Raw genomic sequence first — 24,324 nt, 5'->3', positions numbered from 1 at the left:
GCGATCTCGGCTCACTGCAAGCTCCGCCTCTCAGGTTCACGCCATTCTCCTGCCTCAGCCTCCCGAGTAGCTGGGACTACAGGCGCCCACAACCGCGCCCGGCTAATTTTTTGTATTTTTAGTAGAGACGGGGTTTCACCGTGGTCTCGATCTCCTGACCTTGTGATCCGCCCGCCTCGGCCTCCCAAAGTGCTGGGATTACAGGCGTGAGCCACCGCGCCTGGCCCAGTCTCTATTATTTTTCCAATTTTCTTTAAGACTATATTTAAAAATAAAAACTTTAAAAAAATGAAAATGTTATTTTATTTATTTTTTTGAGACGGAGTCTCACTCTTGTCACCCAGGCTGGAGTGCAGTGGTGCAATCTCGGCTCACTGCAAGCTCTACCTCCCAGATTCACGCCATTCTCCTGCCTCAGCCTCCTGAGTAGCTGGGACTACAGGCGCCCACCACCATGCCCGGCTAATTTTTTGAATTTTTAGTAGAGACGGGGTTTCACCATGCTAGCCAGGATGGTCTCGATCTCCTGATGTCGTGATTCACCTGCCTCGGCCTCCCAAAGTGCTGGGATTACAGGCTTGAGCCACCGTGCCCAGCCACTTATTTTACTTTTTGAGACAAAGAGTTTCACTCTGTTGTCCAGGCTGGAGTGCAGTGGCACCATCATGGCTCAATGCAGCATTGAACTCCCAGGCTCAGGTGATCCTCCCACCTCAGCCTTCCAACTAGCTGGGACTACAGACATGGTCCACTATGTCTGGCTAATTTTTCTATGTATATATATTTTCAATTCTCATTCAACACCTTTGGTAAATTTTTGTATTTTTTGTAGAGACGGGGTTTCACCATATTGTCCAGGCTAGTCCTAGGCTCAAGTGATTCGCCTGCTTTACCCTTCCAAATATTTTAGTTTTGGAGAAAGGTCTCACTATGTTGCCTAAACTGGTCTTGAACTCCTGATCTCAAGCAATCCTCCTACCTCAGCCTCCCAAAGAGCTGGGAATGGCAAAAATGTTACTTATCAAAATGAAAGGCCGGGTGTGGTGGTTCACTCCTATAATCCCAGCACTTTGGGAGTGCGAGGCAGGCGGATCACCTGAGGTCAGGAGTTCAAGACCAGCCTGGCCAACACAGTGAAACCCCATCTCTACTAAAAATACAATTTGCCGGGCATGTGAGCACATGCCTGTAATCCCAGTTACTCCAGAGGCTGAGGCAGGAGAATCGTTTGAACCTGGGAGGCAGAGGTTGCAGTGAGCCGAGATGGCGCCACTGCACTCCAGCCGGGGAGACAGAGCAAGACCCTGTCTCAAAAAAACAAAAACAGGCCGGGCGCGGTGGCTCAAGCCTGTAATCCCAGCACTTTGGGAGGCCGAGACGGGTGGATCACGAGGTCAGGAGATCGAGACCATCCTGGCTAACACGGTGAAACCCCGTCTCTACTAAAAAATACAAAAAACTAGCCGGGCGAGGTGGCGGGCGCCTGTAGTCCCAGCTACTCGGGAGGCTGAGGCAGGAGAATGGCGTAAACCCGGGAGGCGGAGCTTGCAGTGAGCCGAGATCGCGCCACTGCACTCCAGCCTGGGTGACAGAGCCAGACTCCGTCTCAAAAAAAAAACAAAAAAAAAACACAAAAACAAAAACAAACAAAAAAAAGGAAAACAAAACAAAACGAAAGAGAACAGATCACAGAATAAAAACATTTCAGCTCAAATTTTATTTAGTTAATTATTATTCTTTTTTTGTAGCGTCGGAGTCTTGCTATGTTACTCGGGCTGGCCTCAAGCGATCCTCTTGCCTCAATTTGGAAAATGCTGGGATTACAGACGTGCATCACCACGCCAGGCCACAACCCAAACTTTAAAAAGAGAATCTAAGTGGTCTTAGAAGAGTTTGCAAGTCACCTGACCACTGTGGTACCTCCTTAAGGAGGGCCTCTGAGGCCCAATGAAAAAGGCTTATATAAAAGGCTCATGACCAGCTCTGCCAGTGATGAACATGTGTCAAGTCGTTCTGCTGTCCCAACTCCTGGACCAAGGTGGCTCGGAATTAGCTTCAGCTAATAAAGAACAAAGACGGGGGGCAGAAAGGCTCCCCAAACTCGCGCAAATCCAGTGAGTAAACACTTTGCACATCATCTGTCTCAGTTGTTCTGCAGGTGAGGCACACTCACAGCTGCACTACCCCAGGCAAGCAGTCTGCCAGGACTCGGGGGCCTCCGGGTTTCATCTCGGGGCCTCCGCCTGCACCAGCGAGTGGGCCTGGCTCAGGGCGAGCCTGTCCTTTTTTTCCTTCTGCAAGACCTGCTCCTCCCACAGCGCCTGGTCCACCTGATCGTCGGTGAGCACGACAGGCTTGTACTTCTCATCGAAGAGCCGCTCGTTGGTCTCGGAATGCAGCTGCTGGGGCCCGACCACCCGCAAATGCGCCGGCAGGTGCAGGAATTCGTCGTCGTTGATGTCGCAGTCGCGCATCCGGGCCCCCAGCACCCACCAGCGACCCACGAAGCCCACGTCCAGGACCCGGCCGGGGAAGTCGGTCCAGCGGGGCTGCAGGTAGCGGCAGCGCGCCTGGTAGAGGCTGGCCTGGGCGTCGAAGGGCGCCTCGTACACCACGGAGCAGAGCCCTAGGTTGACGTGGCGCAGGCGGCCAAGGCCCCGCAGCCAGAGCAGCCGCTGCACGAAGGCTTCGGACTCGCGGTTGCGGGTGGCCGGCGCCAGCAGCAGGAGGGTCCCCGACGCCTCCAGCAGCGCCTCCTCGAAAGCACCCTCGCTAGGCGCCAGCGTGAAGCAGGCCGCCGCGCCGCCCAGCAGCCCCACATACACGGCCGCGCGCCCCGGCCGGGCACTAGCCTCCGCCGCCGCGTCCCTGCAGGCCTCGGCGTAGTCCCGGAGCAGCGCGCGGGCCCAGGACCCTGAGGGGAGAGGAGCGCGGTAAGAGTGATCTGGCAGCGGCGGCCACTCACCCTGCCGCCTTCCGCCGCTACTCACCCAGCCGCGCCCACACTCCCGGCTTCGCCGCTGCAGCGTCGCCCGCCTCTGCGCGGCGCCGGGACCAAAATCTCCTCAGAGCCGCCGCGGCCATCCTCTTCCGTCTTGGGGGTCCTTGCTCCGGAAAGAAACTCTTGATACCCGAAGTTAAAAGCCCGGGAGGCGCTTCTGCGCAAGCGCCAACTTTACCGGAAGTGGCTTCCCAGCGGGAAAGGATAGAAAGAGGACCGGCGCCGGATGTTGCTGTCCGGTCCGAGTCGGGTAGATTCTGACGGGGAGGCCAGCTGCGCAGTCGCAGAGAGCCCCAGCCACGCCGGCCCAGGTGGCCTCCGGTGAGGAGGGCGGAGCGCACCTGTGGCGACGGGGCGACGAGTTCAAGCTTCCGTGGGTGCAGCTGGCCGCCAGGTAGGGCTGGGGGCCGAGGGACCGGCGTGGGGGCGTGGGGGGAGCGTGCCTGACCGGTCTCTGTCCTCAGCGAGGGATGCGGAGACGCCCCTGAACGACCATGGCATCGGCTGACGAGCTGACCTTCCACGGTGAGTGCGGCCCCGACGAGGCCGGATCTCCTACTCCCGCCCCTTGCCAGAACCTACCCCCCATGCGGCTTCCAACTTCTCTACCCCGAACCCTAGGCGGCTGTGAACCCTGACCCAGGAGGGAGACCCATCCCTCACCCGAACCCCGCCCCCGCCCTGAACTCAGACCTCAAACCCGAGCCTCATGTCTCCAGACCCTGACCCCATCCCAGGGCCAACCCTAAGTTGCAGTTCCACTTTAGGAGGAAGGGAACAGACGCCCTCCGGATGCCTCCAAACTGAGAAAGTTGGGCCCCCCACCTTGGGGGAGATCAGTGGCTTAGCAGAGCCTCTGCCCCCAGATGAGCATTGACTTGGCTGGAGCCCAGTCGAATTCTTTCCACCCCTCAAGCGTGCGTGTGTCCCATGTCCCTGCTCCACAGAATTCGAGGAGGCCACTAATCTTCTGGCTGAGACCCCAGATGCAGCCACAACCAGCAGAAGTGATCAGCTGACCCCACAAGGGCACGTGGCTGTGGCCGTGGGCTCAGGTGGCAGCTATGGAGCCGAGGATGAGGTGGAGGAGGAGAGTGACAAGGCCGCGGTGAGTCCCTGTGTCCTGCCTCTGTGCGGCTCCCAGCTGATCCACGCTGTCGGGGCAGGCGCTGAATGCCCGCAATGTGCAGCTCCTGCAGGAGAAGCAGCAGCAGCAGCCCGGATTCTGGACCTTCAGCTACTATCAGAGCTTCTTTGACGTGGACACCTCACAGGTCAGGCCTGGGGAGGCAGGTGAGGTGGGGCTCAGAGTTATGCTCAGGGTTCAGCCACACTTTCCCTGGGCAGGGTGCTGGTGATGGCGAGTGCGGGTGAAGGAACTGTGGTGCTCTCAAAGGGTTATGGTGGGACTGGTTATGGATCGGGACTGTAGGAACACAGGGGACACACACAATCTCGTGGGTTAGAGAAAGACCTCGTGGAGGACGTGAGGAATTGGCTGAAACCTAAAGGAGAAGGAACGCTTCCTGGGGAATGGGGGAGGGGAGCTGAAGTATGTTCCAGGCAAAGGGAACAGCATATGCAGAAGATCAAAGATGGGCTGGGGGCAGTAGCTCCCCGCCTGTAATTCCAGCACTTCGGGGGACCGAGGTGGGCAGATCACCTGAGCTCAGGAGTTCAAGACCAGCCTGGCTAACATGGTGAAACCCCATCTCTACTAAAAATACAACAAAATCAGCCAGGCTTGGTGTTGAGGCCCTGTAATCTCAGCTACTCTGGAGGCTGAGGCAGGAGAATCGCTTGAACCTGCGAGGCAGAGGTTGCAGTGAGCCGAGATCACGCCAGTGCACTCCAGCCTGGGCAAAAAGAGTGAGACTGTGTCTCAAAATAAATAAATAAATAAAATAAAAATACAAAAATTAGATCGGGCGTGGTGGCTCATACCTGTAATCCCAGCCCTTTGAAAGGCCAAGGCAGGCAGATCACGAGGTCAAGAGATCGAGACCATCCTGGCTAACACGGTGAAACCCCGTCTCTACTAAAAATACAAACAAATTAGGGTGTGGGTGCAGGCGCCTGTAGTCCCAGCTACTTGGGAGGCTGAGGCAGGAGAATGGCGTGAACTCGGGAGGCGGAGCTTGCAGTGAGCCAAGATGGCGCCACTGCACTCCAGCCTGGGCGACAGAGTGAGACTCTGTCTCAAAAAACCAAACCAAAACAAAACAAAACAAAAATACTAAAATTAGCCAGGTGCAGTGGTTGGGCACCTGTAATCCTAGCACTTTGGGAGGCCGAAGTGGTGGATCACTTGAGGTCAGGAGTTGGAGACCAGCCTGGCCAACATGGTGAAACCCCATCTCTACTAAAAATACAAAAATTAGCCAGGCATGGTGGTGCATGGCCTGTAGTCCCAGCTACTCAGGAGGCTGAGGCATGAGAATCGCTTGAATCTGGGAGGCGGAGGTGGCAGTGAGCCAAGATCATGCCACCGCATTCCAGCTGGGAGGACAGAGTGACACTCCATCTCAAAAAGAAAAAGGGGGCTGGGGCTGGGCACAGTGGCTCACGCCTGTAATCCCAGCACTTTGGGAGGCTGAGGTGGGCATATTACCTGAGGTCAGGAGTTTGAGACCAGCCTGGTCAACATGGCAAAACCCTGTCTCTACTAAAAATACAAAAATTAGTCGGGCGTGGTGGCACACGCCTGTAATTCCAGCTACCCAGGTGGCTGAGCCAGGAGAGTTGCTTGAGCCCAGGAGGCAGAGGTTGCAGTGAGCAGAGATCGTGTCACTGCACTCTATCCAGCCTGGCCGACAGAGTGAGACTCTGTCTAAAAAAAGAAAAAAAAAGAGGGAAAGGCTGAGTTCTTTCAGGTGGGGCATGGAGACAGGAGGGTGGAGGTCAGCAGGGAAGGAGCCTCTCAGGACAAGGGAGAAGCTCCTGGCAGGCCTCCATCCTTGACCTCGGCCTTGCCCCCAGGTCCTGAACCGGATCAAAGGCTCACTGCTGCCCCGGCCTGGCCACAACTTTGTGCGGCACCATCTGCGGAATCGGCCAGATCTGTATGGTGAGTGAGGTACATTTGGTTCCTTGATGGATCACTCAACAAATGTGGCCTGAGTTGCAGACATCAGTGTACAGCTGAGGACAAATCAGTCACTCAGAGAGTGTGACTTACCTGCTGTTCAGGGAGACAGACATGAAGGACTGCAGAGGGTGGCGGGTAGAGAGCATATAGGAGGAGCGGCCTTGCTGTTTTGCAGGGTGCAGCAGGGCAGGCCTCCCTGAGCAGGGTGAGGGAATGAGCCTTGTTGGCAACGGGAGGGGTAGGGGAGACCTAGGAAAAGAGGGTTCCAGAAACAGCATAAGCTTCATGGCAGGAACTTGCATGAACTGCAGGGCGGCATTACCACTGGAGTAAATGAGCTGCAGGGAGGTCACAGGTGGGGGGACTCTGACTGTGCCCCCCATCCTCAGGCCCCTTCTGGATTTGTGCCACGTTGGCCTTCGTCTTGGCTGTCACTGGCAACCTGACGCTGGTGCTGGCCCAGAGGAGAGACCCCTCCATCCACTACAGCCCCCAGTTCCACAAGGGTAAGCAGGCGGGCAGGACCGATGCCTGGCAGGGCCCCGGGGGGCAGGGGGTGACTGCTCACCTTGCCCCCAGTGACCGTGGCAGGCATCAGCATCTACTGCTACGCGTGGCTGGTGCCCCTGGCCCTGTGGGGTTTTCTGCGGTGGCGCAAGGGTGTCCGGGAGCGCATGGGGCCCTACACCTTCCTGGAGACCGTGTGCGTCTACGGCTACTCCCTCTTTGTCTTCATCCCCATGGTGGTGAGTGTGGCCTGGCGCGGAGTGGGTGGCGGCTGTGTGGGGACACTGGCATGGTCACCTGCTGCCTCACTCCCATGGTGGTGAGGGTGGCCTGGTGCGGAGTGGGTGGTGGCTGTGGGGACTGGCATGGTCACCTGCCGCCGTGTTGCTCCCAGGTCCTGTGGCTCATCCCTGTGCCTTGGCTGCAGTGGCTTTTTGGGGCACTGGCCCTGGGCCTGTCGGCCACCGGGCTGGTATTCACCCTCTGGCCTGTGGTCCGTGAGGACACTAGGCTGGTGGCCATGGTGCTGCTGTCTGCGGTTGTGCTGCTCCATGCACTCCTGGCCGTGGGCTGTAAGGTACAGGTCTGGGGTGGCCACAGGTGTACCTCAGGTGGGGCTGAGGGGCTGGGGGTGGGTGTGCGCTGGCCCTGCCTCTGACCCCAGGGGTCTTGTGCAGTTGTACTTCTTCCAGTCGCTGCCTCCGGAGAAGGTGGCTCCTCCACCCCAAATCACATCTCTGCCCTCAAACATCCCGCTGCCCCCTACCCTGCCTCAGTCCATGGCCCCCTCCTAGAAAGGCCCGGGTCCCACAGGTAAGGACTGTTCCCAGCTGGGCTAAGGGGGCTGCCCTCCCACCCCCAGTCAAGGTAAGAGGTTCTGGGGACACTCCCAGACAATTCTTTCTTTCAGGCAACACCTAAGTGGACCAACCCCTCTGCCTGTCCTGCCCCCCAGATGATGACTGAAGGCTCCCTTGACGCCTTGAGATGACTCTGCTACTTTCCAGACTTTTCTTACAAAGCAAACACTTTTATTTTCTATGCAAAGGTGATTCAGAGAATTTATATAAAGGCAGGAGAGGGGCAGCCGAGCAGGGAGCTTTGGGACAGGGCTGGGGCCCCCATATCCCCCTGGGCCACCTGCTTTCCCTCCCATGGCTCCCCTGGAACAGGAGAGCGAGCCAAGGGGGCGCCCCAGCCTGGACAGCACCCGCTCCTGCCTGGGTGCACATATGGCGGGCCTGGGTCCGGGCCTGAGCTCCAGCATCTGAGTTTGGGGGTGTCAGAAACAGGGGAGCAGAAGGAGAAGAAAACTGCCTGTGCTGTAACACGTTTCCTTGTTTATTTTTTCTTTCTTTTTCTTTTTTTTTTTTCTGGAGGGAGAGGTCCCTGCAAGGTCCCTTCCCAGGCAGGGGAGGGACGGAAATGCCGTCACAGTAGTAGGGACTGGAGCGTCTACAAGGATGGAGGGGAGCTACTCAGGCCTAACATTAGCTACAAGGAAAAAGGACGCCTTCCGTGACAGATCTTTGAGGTGTCTGTGTCTGCCCCAAGTGGCCGGCAGTGGCCTTCCCTCCGGGCCCAAGGCCTGCAGCCACCTGCTCTAACTCTGGGTGGGGGGAGCTGGGGGGACTGCAGGGGCTCGGGGACAGGACAGCAGCAAGAGGCAGGGGCCGAGGACGGAGGCCTTCCCGACAGTGGGGTGGGTTGTACATTCAAGTGTGAGGTGAACCCTTTGGTGGGGAGGGGGCCCCTGAAGCCTCGGCGGGGCCACCCCTCCCTGCGGCGCCTCTTGAGTCTAGGGGGAGGGGCTGCTGGCTCGGCCCGGCCGGCCTGGCTTCACAGAGGGTCTGCGGATTGACACTGGTTCTTTTCGTAAAAAAATAAAATTAAAAAAAGCAGCATGTCACGTCCGTTGTGACCAAGGCCTGGTCGTCGAAGGGGAGGCCCCGCCTGGCCAGGCTACCTTCCCACTGGAGACAGGCAGGGGAACAGGTGCTAAGGGACCTGGCAGGCAGGGCTGGCAGGCCCCATGGCGCCTGTTCCAACAGATGACAATCCCAGGTCAGGGTGGAGCGGGCAGGAGGGGGACGAGGGCTCCCACGACATGATTTGTGTAAAATATGGCAGCGACACACGCTCAGGGCTAGGAGGTGGGGGTTAGGGTGGGGATGGCGGCAACATCGTGTAAAAAAGTGTCCCAGTTCCCATAGCAAAGAGGGCTGTGACCGGGTGTTTGGGCTTCTCCAGTACAAGGGGGAAAGCCGCCCGGCGGGGGGGCGGGCGGGGACATCATTTGGTTTCCTGGTGCTGTCAGTCCGCGGGGCAGGCCCCTAGCTCCCGTAGTGCATGGTGTTGGTCGGGATGGACATGGGCGACGCCATGGAGATGGCAGGGCCGCCCATGGTGAACTGGCTGTTGACTGCATAGTGGGCACTGGTGCCGCCACCACCGCTGCCCTGGGCGCCGGAGGACCCTGTGGGGCAGGCGATGGCAGTGAGGGGCTGCCCTGGCCCACCCAGCCCCCAGGCAGAGTCACAGAGAGAAAGGGCAGGCAAGAGGGCAGGCGGGCGGCCGGACAGAGGATGGCGACTCACACGCTAGCTCGGCCCCCACGGGCCCTGCCCCCGCCACCCTCATTACCTTGGACAATCCCCGTGCTCATTATGGAGCCCATCCGGGAGTGGGTGTGATTGACAATCCCCGTGTTGGCTGCGCAGCAAGAGGGAGGAAAGAAGGAAGGGAGACGGCGTCACCGCCCCCAGCCACCCAGCCCATGCGCAGCAGCAGGCTGCAGAGCGAGGCAGAGAGGACGGAGGGCCTCGGCCGAGAGCCCCCTGGAAGAGGAAAAGGCGAAAGGACCAAGCACAGGCCGACCCTGGTTGCCACAGGCCCTTCCCGGCCTCTGGGCAGTCCTGGGCATGGCTCTCTGCTGACCCTGGCCCTGGGGGACACTCACCTAAAGGAATCAGGTTGTTGTGGCCCACGCTGGAGCCACTGGCAATAACACTGCTCAGGTCGTAGGCGGTCGGCATCCCTGTGCCCAGAGAGGGGAGACGTCAGGGCTGGAGGCAGAGGGGCCAGGCCTGCAGTGAGGGCGGCCTCCCGGGTTGGCTGGGCATTGGGGCGTGCCCTGCTCACCTGCCACGGCCATCCCGCTGCTGAGGTTGTAGGTGCTGCCTGTGTTCCACATGTTTTCCGAGGGAGATGTGTAGTGGGAGCCGGGTGGGGGTGAGGGTGTCGTGCCCGTGTATCTGTGGCAGAGACAGAGCCATGGGCAGGGGCAAGCGGGCTGCAGGGCCGGGGCGCCCCCACCCCGTGCAGGTAGGGTGCCCCTCCTACCTGAAGAAGGGGTTTTTTAGATCCAGGAGGTTACTGGACTTAGAGCCGGTCTGGTCCACCTGGGCCACAATACTGATGTCGTAGCTCTGTCTGTGGAGAAGGTGCAGGCCGCGGCGTGAGTGGCTGGGCAGATGGACCCCTGCCCCCCCCCACCAGCCCCAGGGAGCAGTCACACCTCTTGTTGGCAATAAGCAGACATGTCCCTGAGAGCGTGTCCCCTGCCTTGGCGAACAGTGGTGACTGGAACAGGCACCGCACCTGGTACCAGTGAGTCAGGGGCTCTGTCGGGGCTGTGGACAGCCACACGGTCATTCTGTGGAGCAGGGACAGGCACACACTTGACTGGGCCAGCGCCATCACTGGAGCCACCACCTTGTATGCCTTGAGTCCTCCCCAAGCACCTGCCCCCTCTGTCAGGGACCCCCGGGACGGGCTGGCCCCCAGGCATTCCCAGACACATACATGAGCAGGCATACATGTACACACGAGGGACCTGCAGCCACGAGATCCCTGCTCACCCTGACATGTGCCAAGAGACAGACACAGGCCCATGAGGGACAGACACTGGGAACACAGGACACACAGGACACACACACCCCCCACCCACAACAGTCTCTTGCTCTGAGACAGGCTCTCACTCCCATTGGAAGGGATGGTGGAACCTGGAGCCACGTTCCACCCTCCCAGTCAGGTTGCAGCTGCAGGAAGCCCTGGGAGTGGGGAGGAGGCAGCACAGGCTGCTCTGCGGCACTCACATGGAGCCGATGAAAGCAACGTCAAACCAGAAAGCCAGGCCATGGACCAGCCCTGAATGCAGCATGTGGAATTTGAATGGGATTTCTATCCTGGAAGGCAAAGGGCAGTGGCTGCTGGGGAAGCCAGACAGGCGCTGCCAAGAGAGAAGAGGGGGTGCCAGGTGCAGAGGCCCGGGGCCCCCGCCCACCACCTGCCCTGGGACGGCAGGATGTCAGTGGCCCTGACCTTCGGCCTGAGGCAGGCCTGGGAGGATGGAGTGTGGGTGCCGGTACCTGTGCAAATCTCCTTCTTTGGCTTCTAAGAAGTTCACCGTGTACTTGACAGACTTGGCCATCAGGATCCGGATGTCAAATGTGTCCTGGGAGAGACAACAGGTGTGACCTGGCATCTGGTGCCAAGGCCGACATGGAAGGGGAGAGCCCTGCCCCTCCCCCTAGGTCTGGCCACGGCTTCTAGGCTGTGCAGCTAAAACTAGCTTGCTCTTCTCAGACACGCTGCAAGAAGGGTGAACTGGCACAATGCCACCAAGGGCAATTAGGTGATAGCTCTCAAAATGACAAGTGTTTATCCACATAAAAGATTTGGCACTACAGGAATTTAACCTCCAGATACATGAATACATCAACAAACTTACATGTATAATTACAGATTGTCCGTGGTAGCGACACACTGGAAACCATCTAATTAAACCAATGATGGCTCACCCATCAAAGACCATGCAGACGTGAGAATGAAGAGGCTCTTTATGAACAGATGGGGAAAGATCTCCAAGCTAAATCATTAAGCAAGTTAACCAAAAAAGCAAGTTAAAGAACTAAGTGCTAGGCGGATGTGAAATTGCATGCCTGTAACTCCAGCTACTCAGGAGGCTGAGGCAGGAGGATTGCTTAAGCCCAAGACTGAATCAAGCCTGGGAAACACAGGGAGACCCTGTCTCTTAAAAACATCATCAACAACACTGTTGCTGCTGTCCACTCCCAGCGATGTTTATATCTGACTAACACACCTGCCATGAACTATGTCAACCGGATAAAATATAAAAAAAGAATAAACCAGTTGTTGGAAGCACTGGTGACCAACCAGAGCAGCCAGGACTTTGGGGATCAAGCTCCTGGAAAGGAGGGAAGTGCCGTTTCTGGAGGGAGCCCTTTCTGGCCTCTGCCTTTCTCCATGGGGAGGGCAGAAAACGGCCACCTCGACCTTTCAGCAGCTTCCCTGGGTGGGGAAAGCAAAATGGGAGCTCCAGGTTACCAAGGCAGCTTGGACTCAAGGGGCCGTGATGTCAAAGCAAAGGGAAATAAGTGCAGGAGGGCGAGGTGGGTGGTGCACACTCAGTGCACTTGTGAAATTGGCCAACTCCTGAGCTTCAAGTGGGGCAGGGCATCAGAGGCTAAGACACCAAGCAGAAAGCTGCTAATAAGAGGCTTAAGGCCAGGTGCAGTGGCTTACGCCTATAATCCGAGCACTTTGGGAGGCCGAGGTGGGCGGATCACCTGAGGTCAGGAGTTCAAGACTAGCCTGGGTAACACAGTAAGGCCCCACGTCTACAAAAAAATAAATTGGCTGGGCATGGTGGCACACTCCTATAGTCCCAGCTACTTGGGAGGCTGAGGCAGGAGGATCACTTGTATCTGGGAGGTCAAGGCTGAAGTAAGCCATGAAGTGATTGAGCCACTGTACTCCAGCCTGGGGAACGGAGTGAGACCCTGTTTCAAAAAACAACAATAAAACCTAACGGGTGGTTCAGCAGCATATTGGTAATGAGGCTAACCACTGGGCTTGCATTAAGAGTACTGAGGGCTGTACCCTGAAGCAGCCACTTCTCAAACTGTGGTCCCTTCCAAGGCACCCTCATAATAATACAAAATTTTCATAATACCACCAAAATATTTCCTGCTTTTTTCACTCATTCACTCCCCAGTGGTATCACAAAAGACTGAACACACTGGGCATGGTGGCTCATGCCTGTGATCCCAGCACTTTGGGAGGCTGAGGTGGGTGGATCACCTGAGGTTAGGAATTCAAGACCAGCCTGGCCAACATGGTCCAAACCCCATCTCTACTAAAATTACAAAAATTAGGCGGGTGTGGTGGTGCATGCCTGTAGTCCCAGCTACTCATGAGGCTTAAGCGAGAGAATTGCTTGAACCCTGGAGGCGGAGGTTGCAGTGAGCCAAGATTGCGCCACTGCACGCACCAGCCTGGGTGAAAGAGCTAGACTCTGTCTCAAAAAAAAAAAAAATATGGGGGGCAGGGCTGGGTGTGGTGGCTCACGTCTATAATCCCAGCATTTTGGGAGGCCAAGGCAGGCGGATCACCTAAGGTCAGGAGTTTCAGACCAGCCTGGCCAACATAGCAAAACCCCATCTCTACTAAAATTACAAAAAATTAGCTGGGAGTGGTGGCAAGTGCCTGTAATCCCAGCTACTCAAGAGGCTGAGAATTGCTTAAGCCCGGGAAGTGGAGGTTGCAGTGAGCTGAGATCATGCCACAGCACTCCAGCCTGGGCAACAGAGCAAGATTCCGTCTCAAAAAAAAAAAAAAAAAAAAAAAGGATGGAAAAGACAGAAAAGAGTATAAGAATCATCTGAGATATGGTGAAAAGGTCCACTGTACATATAATCGGAATCCCAGAAGGAGAAAGAGAATGGGGCAGAGGTAGTGTTTAAAGAGATATTATCCAAGATTGTCCAAGAGTTTCCCAAAACAAATGAAAAACATCAAAAGCAGGGGGAAAACAGAATAAACGGAACTTTTTTTTTTTTATTTTGAGACAGAGTCTCACTCTGTTACCCAGGCTGGAGTGCAGTGGCCCGATCTTGGCTCACTGCAAGCTCTACCTCCCGGGTTCACGCCATTCTCCTGCTTCAGCCTCCCAAATAGCTGGGACTACAGGCGTCCCCACCACGCCTGACTAATTTGTTTTGTTATTTTTAGTAGAGACGGGGTTTCACCCTGTTAGCCAGAATGGTCTCGATCTCCTGACCTCATGATCCACCTGCCTCGGCCTCCCAAAATGTTGGGATTACAGGCATGAGCCATCGCGCCCGGCCCAGAACTTATTTTTTTAAAGGAAGGCAAAAAAGTAAAGAAACAGGTCAGATTAATAGAAAAATAAAAGATCATAGATTTATACCCACACAAGTTTATTAAATGTAAATGGTCTAAATATTCTAAAAGACAAAAAATGTTCAATCTTGTTTAAAAAAAAAAACTCAAGACCCAATTGTAGGCCGGGCGCGGTGGCTCAAGCCTGTAATCCCAGCACTTTGGGAGGCCGAGACGGGCGGATCACGAGGTCGGGAGATCGAGACCATCCTGGCTAACACGGTGAAACCCCGTCTCTACTAAAAAAATACAAAAAACTAGCCGGGCGAGGTGGCGGGCGCCTGTAGTCCCAGCTACTCGGGAGGCTGAGGCAGGAGAATGGCGTGAACCCGGGAGGCGGAGCTTGCAGTGAGCTGAGATCCGGCCACTGCACTCCAGCCTGGGCGACAGAGCGAGACTCTGTCTCAAAAAAAAAAAAAAAAAAAAAAAAAAAAACCAATTGTATGCTACTTACAAAAAATAAATCTTTTTTTTTTTTTCTTTTTTTGAGACGGAGTCTCGTTCTGTCGCCCAGGCTGGAGTGCAGTGGCGTGATCTCGGCTCACTGCAACCTCTGCCTCCCGGGTTCATGCCATTCTCCTGCCTCAGCCTCCCTAGTAGCTGGGACTACAGGACCCCGCCACCACGTCCGGCTAATTTTTTGTATTTTTAGTAGAGACGGGGTTTCACCGTGTTGGTCTCAATCTCCTAACCTTGTGATCTGCCCACCTCGGCCTCCCAAAGTGCTGGGATTACAGGCGTGAGCCACCGCGCCTGGCTCTTTTTTCCTTTTGATTTCTGAATCATGGATGTATCAAAAATCTCAAGTAAAATCAATCAATAAATCACATCAGCTCACCAAGGATAAATTCATCTAGTAACGGTTCTTTTTTATTTTTACTATTTTAATGTTAAAACTAGTGATGGTGTCTCTGTGTTGCCCAGGCTGATCTTGAACTCCTGAGCCTAAATGCCCCTCCTGCCTTAGCCTCATCTAATAATGGTCCGCATGTATTGCATGTTTGCTGTATGCTAAGTGTCTACATGCATTGACATTTTTGGCCCAAATCTTTGTGAGAGAGCTCTGTGCAGGGCAGAGGAGAGGGCTCAGAGAGGGGTCGTAGCTTCCTGAGGGCTGCATAGCTGCAGAGCAATGGCAAGTGATCACTGCAGCGGTGCCCTGGAGGCCCTACTCACCACCACAGGCTGCCGGAAATACTCATCCACCGCGGCGCCTCGGAGGGCCGACAGGTCCACTCCATGGAACGATGGCTGGTACCTGTGGACAGGCCCCAGCCCCACAGCAAAGTCAAGGCTGCAGAAGAGGCAGGTGGGGTAGCCCTGCCTTCTCTCCCAGTCAGCCCTCATCTAGCCTAAGTCTTTCAGAAAAAGAGGAGTGGGGGCCCCCGGGGGAGCTGGGCTGTCCCTGACAAGGCAGGCTGTGGGGCCCAGGCGGGACACCAGGGCACACTCACCAGAAGTTGGCCTTGGTGAACTGCTCCATGTAGAGCTGCTCATCCGTGAAGGGTGCAAGGTGGACGTCACCAATGGTAGGAAACATGTTTCCTGGGAGTGGGGCAGGGAGGGGTGCCGGTGTCAGGTGACGCATCCCACAGTGCCTGGCAGAGCTATCAAAGGACATCAAGACCCCCAACCCTGGGTGCTCCCAGCCTGTCATCCATTCGTTCCTGCATTCCTGTGACAGCAGCACCGAGCGCCTATTCTGATGAGTGTTTCATCACCACCACGGGCACTTGACCTGCACTAGCTTATGGATTCCACCTGAGACTGGGAGGCTGGTGGCTCATCTTTATGTCCCATTACTAGGCCTGGGAGCTGTGAGGGACCTGCTAGAGCCTCACAGGGAAGCGGGCAGTGCCCAGGATGCGGCCAGGCGCTGCCTCTCAGGCCCTGCCGCCTGTGCACGTATGCAGCTGGGAAAGCAAAGCAAAGTTGCTCTGGACAGAGGGAGGGTGGGCCCCGGGCTACCCCAGCACCACTGGGGACCTCAGTTGAGGCCAAGAGCCGGTGGGGGAAGCTGAATCCACACCATCAGGGCTGCCTAGGTTCTGGCACAGGCACCCAGCCGGCAGGGTGGGCCACTTGGCCTGCCTGGTCTGGGCACACAGACTGAGAGGGAAGGGCAGGGCCTCCCTCTGTGACTCAAGGGCAGACGCATGAGTCAGGGCCAGCAGCAGGGAGGGCCAGGGCCCCACAGCCCTGCCTGCCCAAAGGAGCACCTGGCCTCCAGATGTGGGCCCCCCAGCCTGGCAAGCCGGGGGAGGAGGTCCTGAGGTATCAGTGGGACTCTGCTTCCTCCTTACGCCTCCAGGCTGTACCCGAGGCGAGAGCTTCGGGGCTGCAGCTGCTAGAACGGGGAGGGAGATGCACATGCTGCGGCTTCTGCCCTGGGGGACCTGGGGGCACCATGGGAAGTGAGCCAGCCTGGAAGGAACCTCTGGCTCCTGCTGACCAGGAGCATGTGACTGGGAGAGGGGAGGACTGCCTTTAACCCCTGGAGCACCCCCCCAACAGGCTCGGCCTCCCCCGTCCCCACAAGCTGGCTGCTGGGCCGTGGGGGGTGCATGCAGCTGCCCACAGAGCCTGACTCCCGTCTGGCCTCACATCCCGTCAGAAGGGGCCCCCTCTGCTGGGGCTGTCTCCACCCCCACCCCCACTATCAGGGCAGAAGGGGAGGGGAGAGGGGCCCACAGCCCCTGGAGCAGCCTTGCCTCCCATACTCACACCGGAGACATGGGACATAGCTGTGGGACGCCACTTCCCACCTCCAGGAGCACAGCCAGCCAGGACCCTAGGGCCTGGATCCAGGGAGGGCCAGATGGAAGCTTTCCCCCGCCCCTGCCTGCACAGGCCCTACCAGCCTGCTGCTGCCCACGCTCCATCCCACGGCTGCTACCCTGGCTGGGGACCTGTCCCCTGCCACACACACACACAGCTGCTTGCCTGTACAGAAATACTCAGACACGCATGTACCTAGCATGAGAAGAGCCACAGACACATGCCTCAGGCGTCAGGGCTGCAGAGACCCCAAGACAGATGGGCAGATAGAAACAGGCACGTAGGCCAGGCACAGTGGCTCACACCTGTAATCCCAGCAGTTTGGGAGGCTGAGGCAGGCGGATCACCTGAGGTCAGGAGTTTGTGACCAGCCTGACCAACATGGTGAAACCCCGTCTCTCCTAAAAATCCAAAACTTAGCCGGGCATGGTGGTACATGCCTGTAATCCCAGCTACTCAGGAGGCTGAAGCATGAAAATCGCTTGAACTGGGGAGGTGGAGGTTGCAGTGCACCACTGCACTCCAGCCTGGGCAACAAAAGCGAAACTCTGTCTCAAAAAAAAGAAACAGTCACCCAGTGACCAGAGGCCATACCCAGAGGCATGGATGGGAAGTGACAGATGGGCTTGCCAGACAGCTACCTCACCTCCTCACACATGTACACCCGCAGCCACACCCCTGCATTTGTACACATGCTCGACCCCCCAACGCCTGGACTGTGAGGAGAACAGGGCTTGGTGGGGAACTGCTGATCACAGAACCTGTCCCAATCCCCACTCGCAGCCACAGGCTGTCCTGCAGGAGCAGGACATGGGATGGCAGAGGTGCCAGGAGCTCCTCCGTACCCTGTGCGGGCGGGTGGGCAGCTGGGTGTCTGGCCATGTTTGGGGCCCGGGACTCCAGAAGCCACAGCTGGCTGGAGTGGGGCTGGGGTGGGAGTGTGGGGAAAGCCCAGGCTTCCCTGAACCCTGGGCCACCGACAGCAAGCAGGGAGCTGAAGCACTGACGGCCTGGCTCTGCGGCAGCCAGGAGCTCCACCGAGGGGCCCGGCCTGTGTACCCGCAATGCTCACCGCTGGGCTTCAGGTACTTCTTGGCGTGGAGGTAGCTCTCCAGCATGCGCTCGTTGAAGAGCATGTAGCCCATGGGCTCCGAGATGATGATGTCCACCTGCTCGGGGAGCGACACCTCCTCCACCTTGCCCGGGATGACCACGATGCGGTCTGTCAGGTTGTTACTCTTCACCAAGACCTGCAGGCAGGCAGCGCCGTGTGGGCTTCGCTGCGTCTTCCTGCCGTGGGGCCCTCCCTAGACCACCTCTCAAAGGACAGCCTCCACCTGCACATGGCCATCGGGCCCCCCTCTGCCTCCTTCGCTGGTGCCCCAACCGTGGCTGCGATTGGCCATAGCCTGTTAAGAGCTCACTGTGGGCCAGGCACGGCGCCTCACGCCTGCAATCCCAGCAGTTTGGGAGGCCGAGGCAGGCAGATTGCTTGAGCTCATAAGTTGGGAGACTAGTCTGGCCAACATGGCAAAACCCTGTCTCTACTAAAAATACCAAAAAAAAAAAAAAAATTGAGACAGATTCTCACTCTGTTGTCCAGGCTGGAGGTAGTGGCGCCATCTCGGCTCACTGCAACCTCTGCCTCCCAGATTCTAGCGATTCTCCCACCTCAGCCTCCCGAGTGGCTGGGACTACAGGCACCCACCGCCATGCCCGGCTAATTCTTTGTATTTTTAGTAGAGACGGGGTTTCGCCATGTTGGTCAGGCTGGTCTCAAACTCCTGACCTCAGATGATCCGCCCGCCTAAGCCTCCCAAAGTGGTAGGATTAGAGGACAGCAGCGTCGGCCATGTGAAGACCTGGAAGGAGTCTGAATGTCACTACGGACACAATGCAGCTAAAGCAACAGCGGCACGGCTGGGCATGGGGGTGCTCTGCAGCTGCAAGACAGAGCAAGGATGGCCCCTCCATGACCCAGGTGACCCCAGATCCATGGGAGAGGTAGAGCAGGGACAGGAAGGTGCAGCCTCTGCTGGTGTGAGAGGACGCTCACGTCTACAGCCACGGAACAGCTTTGCTCAGACTTTTTGGCCGTAGCTCCTCTCTCGTGCTGGGGCTAGGGGGTGGGAGCAGGGGTCGGTGAGGACAGCACGCTGTTTGCTCTTTTTTAGCTTTTACATTTTGAACTTTGTGAATGAAGGTTTCAGTGCAAAAAAAAAAAAAAGAAAAGAAAACAGGGAAATGACCTGTGCCCCTGACTGCCGGTCATGAGGGGAAATCATCCCAGGCCCTGAAGCCCCTCCCTGCAATGACTGTTTTGGGGACAACAAAGAGATCAAAGCACAGAAGTAACGTCCCCAGCCTCCTGGGGGTTCCCAGGCTTCTCTAGGCTGGGGCCGGAATGGCACTCATGGGTGAGGATGAGGCTGGGTGGGCACCAGCGGGCCACTGACCTCGGCGTGCTGGGCCATGGTGCTGGCCTCCACCGCGTAGATTTTCCGTGCTCCAGCTTGGGCGGCAAAAAACGACAGGATCCCGGAGCCACAGCCAACGTCAAGAACGATCTAAGGGAGGAGTGGGAGGTGAGAGCGAGACACAGGAGGTGATGGTGATCGGGAGGTGACAGTGATCATAAGGGATGTGCAAGTTATGAGGCGTCAACACCTGGGTCGGTCTTCACTCTCAGTGTTTGCCCTTTATGGACTGTTGGTCAAAATGAAGCAAGAACTCAAGATGAGCCATGGGCCAGTCCTCTGGGAGAAGCCCTGGGGAAGCTCCCGCTCGGCCCCAACCCGGGGCCTGCAGGCCTCCGGATCGTCTGGGGCGAGAGGCATGGGCCTCCCCTGGAAGCTCACTGCCAGTTGAAGAGCATTTTTCCAGGGCCTGCATCTGCAGTTTTAGCAGGGAGGAAAGGGCCCGAGGCGTCGGCGGCAGCGTCTCCCAGTTCCATGCTGACTCGTGGTGCCTGGAGAAGCAGCCTGTCTTGGCTGGGGTAGGTGAGCCGCCCAAGCCCCGGGGCCAGCTGGGTTCCCCGCAGGGCTACTGGCCCCTGTGATGGTCACTCATGGCAGAGTCCAGGCCAGGGTCTGGGAGAACACACCACCTGTTCTGGATTTGTGGGATTGCTTCCACACCAGCAGACCAAGGGCAGACATTCCTGGTGGTGACAGGCATGAGCTTTTGAAGGACAAATGTTCTGGGCACGGTGAGTGCCTGTAAGGGAAGCTGGTGTCAGGTGGGAAGGCCTCAGGGTACCGCTCAGAGCTCCAGATGAATCAGAAAATGAATCTCCATCCTCAGGGAGCGGGAAGGGACTTCACCAATAGAGGATGCCCTTCCCAGACCTCAGCGGCCAGGAGGAGGCTCGGGATGACCCAGCCGGGGCCGACACTCCTCCTGTGTCAGGACAACCCCTCCCTGGGGCCCAGGGCCTGCCATCCTCTGGGATGGTAAGCGATGCTAGGGGGGCATGACCCAGATGCTAGATGAGGAAGATCCACGTGGAGAGATCCCCAAAATACTCGGAGGAAAAAAACAGGCTCCCATTTGATTCAAAAGAGAAAACAGGCTGGATGCGGCGGCTCACGCCCGTAATCTCAGCACTTTGGGAGGCTGAGGTGGACGAACTGCTTGAGGCCAGAAGTTTGAGACCAGCCTGGGCAACATGGCAGAACCCCATCTCAACTAAAAATACAAAAATCAGCCAGGCATGGTGGCATATGACTGTAATCCCAGTTACTTGGGTGGCTGAGGCACAAGAACTGCTTGAACCCAGGAGGTGGAGGCTGCAGTGAGCTGAGATTGTGCCACTGCACTACAGCCTGGGGGACAGAGTGATAATCTGTCTCAAAAAAACCCCAAAAAACAGAAAGAGAAAACGAAAACTGAGTAAGCCGGGTGCGGTGGCTCATGCCTGTAATCCAAGCATTTTGGGAGGATGAGGTGGGCGGATCACGAGGTCAAGAGATCGAGACCATCCTGGCCACCATGGTGAAACCCCGTCTCTACCAAAAACTCAAAAATTAGCTGGGCATGGTGGTAGGCGCCTGTAGTCCCAGCTACTCAGGTGGCTGAGGCAGGAGAATCGCTCGAACCTGGGAGGCAGAGATTGCAGTGAGCCAAAATTATACCACTGCACTCCAGCCTGGGCAACAGAGCAAGACTCCATCTCAAAAAAAAAAATAGACACTAAAAACTCTGGTAAATGGGATGAGAAGGGATTACATTTCTACCTCAAGTGATCCATCTGCCTCAGCCTCCCAAAGTGCTGGGATTACAGGCATGAACCACCGTGCCTGGCCGATTTCTACTTTTGAATACAGACGCTCTGCTCTACTCTCTCTCTCTTTAATCATGAGTGCACGTTATTTGGTGATATTAAAAAGCTTATTTATTAATTTTGTTCTTGAGGCAGGGTCTCATGCTGGGGCTTAGCCTGGAGAGCAGTGCCCCAATCACAGCTCACTGCAGTTTCAACCTCGCGGGCTCAAATGATCCTCCTGCCTTGGCCTCCCAAAGTGCTAGGATCACAGACAGGTGTGAGCTACTCTGCCCAGCTCAATAAAATAATTGTAAAATATACGCTCATGTCTGCATAGGGAAAAATCTGGAAGAAGAGACCTCATACTGAGGGGCAGCAGCTGTCTCGGAGAGAACTGATAGAGGCCTCTCAAGTCTATAATGTACATGCTGTGTTGAGTTTATATATTAAATGCATTTGTTTTTCTTTTTTGTTTTTTTTTAAGAGACAAGAGTCTCGCTCTGTGGCCCAGGCTGGAGCGCAGTGGTGCAATCATAGCTTACTGAAGCCTCAAACTCCTGGGCTGAAGCGATCCTCCTGCCTCAGCCTCCACAGTAGCTGGGATAAATGCATTTCTAATCTGAGATTTTTGAAGATAAAATCAATGAGCAAAGAAAAAAAAAAAAAAAGGCAGAAGCAGAGAGGTGGGCACGTGCACGGGCCGCTCACCTTGTCCTTGAAGTCAGTGTGGTTTTGCAGGATGGCGCGCTGGTAGGTGCCTGTCCGCACGTAGTCCTGCATCATGTTCTGCTGCTGGGACAGGTAGCCATAAAACTGGAACAGAGACATACCAATGGCACGGGGCACATGGTGGCACGAGGCAGTCAAGGCCCTGGCCAGCCCTGTGATAGAGGAAGGGGCCATCTTAGGCACGAACCTCCCTCAGGAGGCCATGCACCCTCTGCCTGGGCCCCACTAGCAGCTCCAGGAGAGGGAGCAGGAGGCCGGAGGGCAGCCCCCAGGAGGACACCACCACTATCACTGCAGCCGACGGCAACAGCTGGATGCTGCCTGGACCTGGAAGCCACCCAGGGGAACTCAATATTTGCCACAGGCAGGCTTCTGGCATCGGGGGCCACCTGCCCCATCTTGAGGGCCCCAAAGGAGAAGAGAAGCGGATCGAACAGAGCCCTAGAACTCAGAGCGCCAGGCAGGTGAGGTGTGGTGTCTCTCTGTAAGACAACGGGCGATCGGGAGGCAGCGTGGCACCTGGGCAGGGGCACAGGCTTTGGCATCAGGCAGACCTGGCTTCCCATCTCGGCTCTGTTGCATAATAGCTGTGTGACTTGGAGCAAGTCACTTAACCTCTCTGAGCCTCAGTTTTCTCATCTGTAAAATGGGGACAATAATAGCACTTACCTCCTAGCGTTGTTGGGAGGGTCCAAGTGCTTCTGTGCACGTGACAGCGCTTAGACCAGGGCCTGGCATGCAGGGAGCGCTCAGGGCATTGCAACTGCTCTACCGTTATTCACAACGCCTGTGGCCCTGAGCTCCACCTGTGCTCAGATCCTTCCAGCAACCCTCTCAGGCAGGCACCTGCATCTCCGCTTCACAGATGAGGAAACTGAGGCCCAGCCAGCGGAGGAAACCTGCCCAAGGCTACATGGCCAGTAAGGGACAGAGCCAGGACGGGAACTTGGGTGGGCCTTCCCTGTGCTGCGTGGCCTCCTGCGGGCGGGTGGCAGGGGGGCTGCCGGGGGGAGGCGGCCTGGCTGAGGGCAAGTGTAACCCACCTGGAAGTACTGCACAGCGGAAGACTCCTCCGTCCGCTCGCTGAACACGGACCGCTCCAGGGTGTGGCCCCGGCAGGTTTTCAGGATGTTGTAGAAGGAACAGAAATCTGGAACAGGGAAGCCAAGTCACTGGGGGGCGGTCAGCAACCTGGCATATGGCCATCTGGGAGGGAAGGTTCTGGATGGCCACATGTCCTGATGTTTCTCCCTTGAACATATAGGGCTGGTGATTTCTCTTCCCCGAAAAACAATTTTCCAAGTTTAAAGAAAAGATGAAGGGCAGCCATGCCTGCACCCTGGTGACTGACATGAGAAGAGGACAGGTATCCTGCACGTGGGGCTGGTGTCTGGTGGGAGTGGGCCTGGGGATTCCTCACCAAAGGGCAGCTTGGTGAAGCTCTCTCAAGCACACGCCCACTGACCTGGGAGTTGAAGCTCTGGCAAATAAGCCCAAATCCACCCAGAAGCTCAGGGCAGCATCTGTGTGGGGGCAGCAGACACTGCAATGTCCAGTAAAAGGGGACTAGACAAACCCCAGGGGCACAGAAAAGCACAGCAGAGGCCAGGTGCAGTGGCTCACGCCTGTAATCCCAGCACTTTGGGAGGCTGAGGTGGGCAGATCAGTTGTCAGGGTTTTGAGACCAGCCTGGGTAACATAACAAGACCCTGCCACGTTAAAAAACAAAAACAAAAACAAAAACAAGAAATAGAAAAGAGAAGCAAGGCAGAGAATCACCAATCACTACCCTTCCCTGAGATGCAACGGTATGTGGCCCTTTAGAACAGGCTCTATCTATTTGGCTGGGCACAGTGGTTCTCAACTGTAATCCCAGGACATTGGGAGGCTGAGGCGGGTGGACTACTTGAGCCCAGGAGTTTAAGAGGCCACCCGGGGCAATATAGCAAGACCCTGTCTCTGCAAGAAATAATGAGCCAGGCATGGTGGCTCATGCCTGTAATCCTAGCACTTTGAGAGGCTGAGGCGAGTGGATCACTTGACGTCAGGAGTTCAAGACCAGCCTGGCCAACATGGTAAAACCCTGTCTCTACTTAAAATACAGAAATTAGCCAGGGGTGGTGGCGGGTGCCTGTAAACCCAGCTACTCAGTAGGCTGAGGTGGGAGAATCGCTTGAACCTGGGAGGTGGAGGTTGCAGTGAGCCAAGATCGCGCCACTGCACTCCAGCCTCGGCAACGGAGTGAGACTCTGTCTCAAAACTAAACTAAACTAAACTAAAATAAAAGCTACATTTATTAACAGAATGATAGCCACTAAATTATATCAAGTAAAAAACAAAACAATATTTAAAAGACAATCTCTTTAAAAATTAAAAGACACGGCAGGGCATGGTTGCTCACGCATGTAATCCTAGCACTTTGGGAGGCCGAGGTAGGCGGATTACCTGAGGTCAGGAGTTCAAGACCAGCCTGGTCAACATGGTGAAACCCCCCCATCTCTACTAAAAATATAAAAAACTAGCCGGGTACAGTGGCACGTGCCTGTAATCCCAGCTACTTGGGGGGCTGAGGCAGGAGAATCGCTTGAACCTGGGAGACGGTGGTTGCAGTGAGCTGAGATCATGCCACTGCACTCCAGCCTGGGCGACAGAGCAAGACTCCATCTCAAAAAACAGTAAAAGACACAGTTCGGGATGAGCAAGTTCTGGAGATGGGTGTTAGTGATAGTTGCAAAACAATGTGAATGTGCT

At 56.3% G+C, this 24,324-nt stretch overlaps 3 protein-coding genes across 6 annotated transcripts in view; 1 reads left to right on the top strand and 2 right to left on the bottom strand.

Annotated features, from left to right (window-relative positions):
- Nucleotides 1-1,698: 1,698 nt before the first annotated feature.
- TIMM29 (translocase of inner mitochondrial membrane 29) lies at nt 1,699-3,119 on the bottom strand. Its single transcript, XM_011727977.3, has 2 exons — nt 2,991-3,119; nt 1,699-2,914 (listed from the first exon to the last, which is right to left on the bottom strand). Exons 1-2 carry the CDS (start codon nt 3,082-3,084, stop codon nt 2,226-2,228), a joined length of 783 nt encoding a protein of 260 aa, XP_011726279.2. The 5' UTR covers nt 3,085-3,119; the 3' UTR covers nt 1,699-2,225.
- Nucleotides 3,120-3,255: 136 nt separating this feature from the next.
- Nucleotides 3,256-8,497, top strand: LOC105473940 (Yip1 domain family member 2). 3 transcript variants are annotated; one of them, XM_011728212.2, is made up of 10 exons: nt 3,256-3,395; nt 3,466-3,526; nt 3,949-4,109; nt 4,192-4,275; nt 5,981-6,068; nt 6,479-6,595; nt 6,669-6,835; nt 6,991-7,173; nt 7,274-7,409; nt 7,507-8,497. In XM_011728212.2, the coding sequence occupies exons 2-9, from the start codon at nt 3,496-3,498 to the stop codon at nt 7,388-7,390; spliced, it is 948 nt and encodes a 315-aa protein (XP_011726514.2). In that variant the 5' UTR covers nt 3,256-3,395; nt 3,466-3,495; the 3' UTR covers nt 7,391-7,409; nt 7,507-8,497. The 3 variants fall into 3 exon arrangements, with proteins under 3 accessions (XP_011726514.2, XP_011726600.2, XP_024645526.2); XM_011728298.2 differs by lacking the exon at nt 6,479-6,595; XM_024789758.2 differs by lacking the exon at nt 7,274-7,409.
- The window catches only part of LOC105473883 (coactivator associated arginine methyltransferase 1), a 53,118-nt gene continuing 36,745 nt past the window's right edge, over nt 7,952-24,324 (bottom strand). The window contains exons 3-16 of one of the 2 annotated variants that reach the window (XM_011728086.3): nt 22,617-22,723; nt 21,553-21,657; nt 19,037-19,147; nt 17,653-17,830; nt 15,257-15,347; nt 14,979-15,060; nt 10,967-11,052; nt 10,694-10,783; nt 10,114-10,251; nt 9,939-10,028; nt 9,738-9,850; nt 9,556-9,633; nt 9,240-9,308; nt 7,952-9,072 (exon numbers count right to left, since the gene is read on the bottom strand). In XM_011728086.3, coding sequence (XP_011726388.2) covers nt 8,930-9,072; nt 9,240-9,308; nt 9,556-9,633; nt 9,738-9,850; nt 9,939-10,028; nt 10,114-10,251; nt 10,694-10,783; nt 10,967-11,052; nt 14,979-15,060; nt 15,257-15,347; nt 17,653-17,830; nt 19,037-19,147; nt 21,553-21,657; nt 22,617-22,723 — 1,481 coding nt within the window. In that variant the 3' untranslated portion in view covers nt 7,952-8,929. The remainder of the gene's footprint in view (nt 9,073-9,239; nt 9,309-9,555; nt 9,634-9,737; nt 9,851-9,938; nt 10,029-10,113; nt 10,252-10,693; nt 10,784-10,966; nt 11,053-14,978; nt 15,061-15,256; nt 15,348-17,652; nt 17,831-19,036; nt 19,148-21,552; nt 21,658-22,616; nt 22,724-24,324) is intronic. The other variant, XM_071086620.1, reaches the window with a different exon arrangement.

Source organism: Macaca nemestrina, chromosome 20, assembly GCF_043159975.1.
Source record: "Macaca nemestrina isolate mMacNem1 chromosome 20, mMacNem.hap1, whole genome shotgun sequence".
Taxonomy (NCBI): Eukaryota; Metazoa; Chordata; class Mammalia; order Primates; family Cercopithecidae; genus Macaca; species Macaca nemestrina.
The sequence above is the reverse complement of the archived record's forward strand: the minus strand, read 5'-3'. Positions and strand labels throughout refer to the sequence as shown.

What these genes read in the sequence shown, in the direction of transcription:
- TIMM29 (XM_011727977.3), bottom strand. Translation starts at nt 3,084, where the DNA reads ATGGCCGCGGCGGCTCTGAGGAGATTTTGGTCCCGGCGCCGCGCAGAG. An exon ending in GGGAGTGTGGGCGCGGCTGG is followed by an intron (nt 2,915 to 2,990) that starts GTGAGTAGCGGC and finishes CTCTCCCCTCAG; the next exon opens with GGTCCTGGGCCCGCGCGCTG.
- LOC105473940 (XM_011728212.2), top strand. Translation starts at nt 3,496, where the DNA reads ATGGCATCGGCTGACGAGCTGACCTTCCACG. An exon ending in TTGACGTGGACACCTCACAG is followed by an intron (nt 4,276 to 5,980) that starts GTCAGGCCTGGG and finishes CCTTGCCCCCAG; the next exon opens with GTCCTGAACCGGATCAAAGG. An exon ending in TCCTGGCCGTGGGCTGTAAG is followed by an intron (nt 7,174 to 7,273) that starts GTACAGGTCTGG and finishes GGTCTTGTGCAG; the next exon opens with TTGTACTTCTTCCAGTCGCT.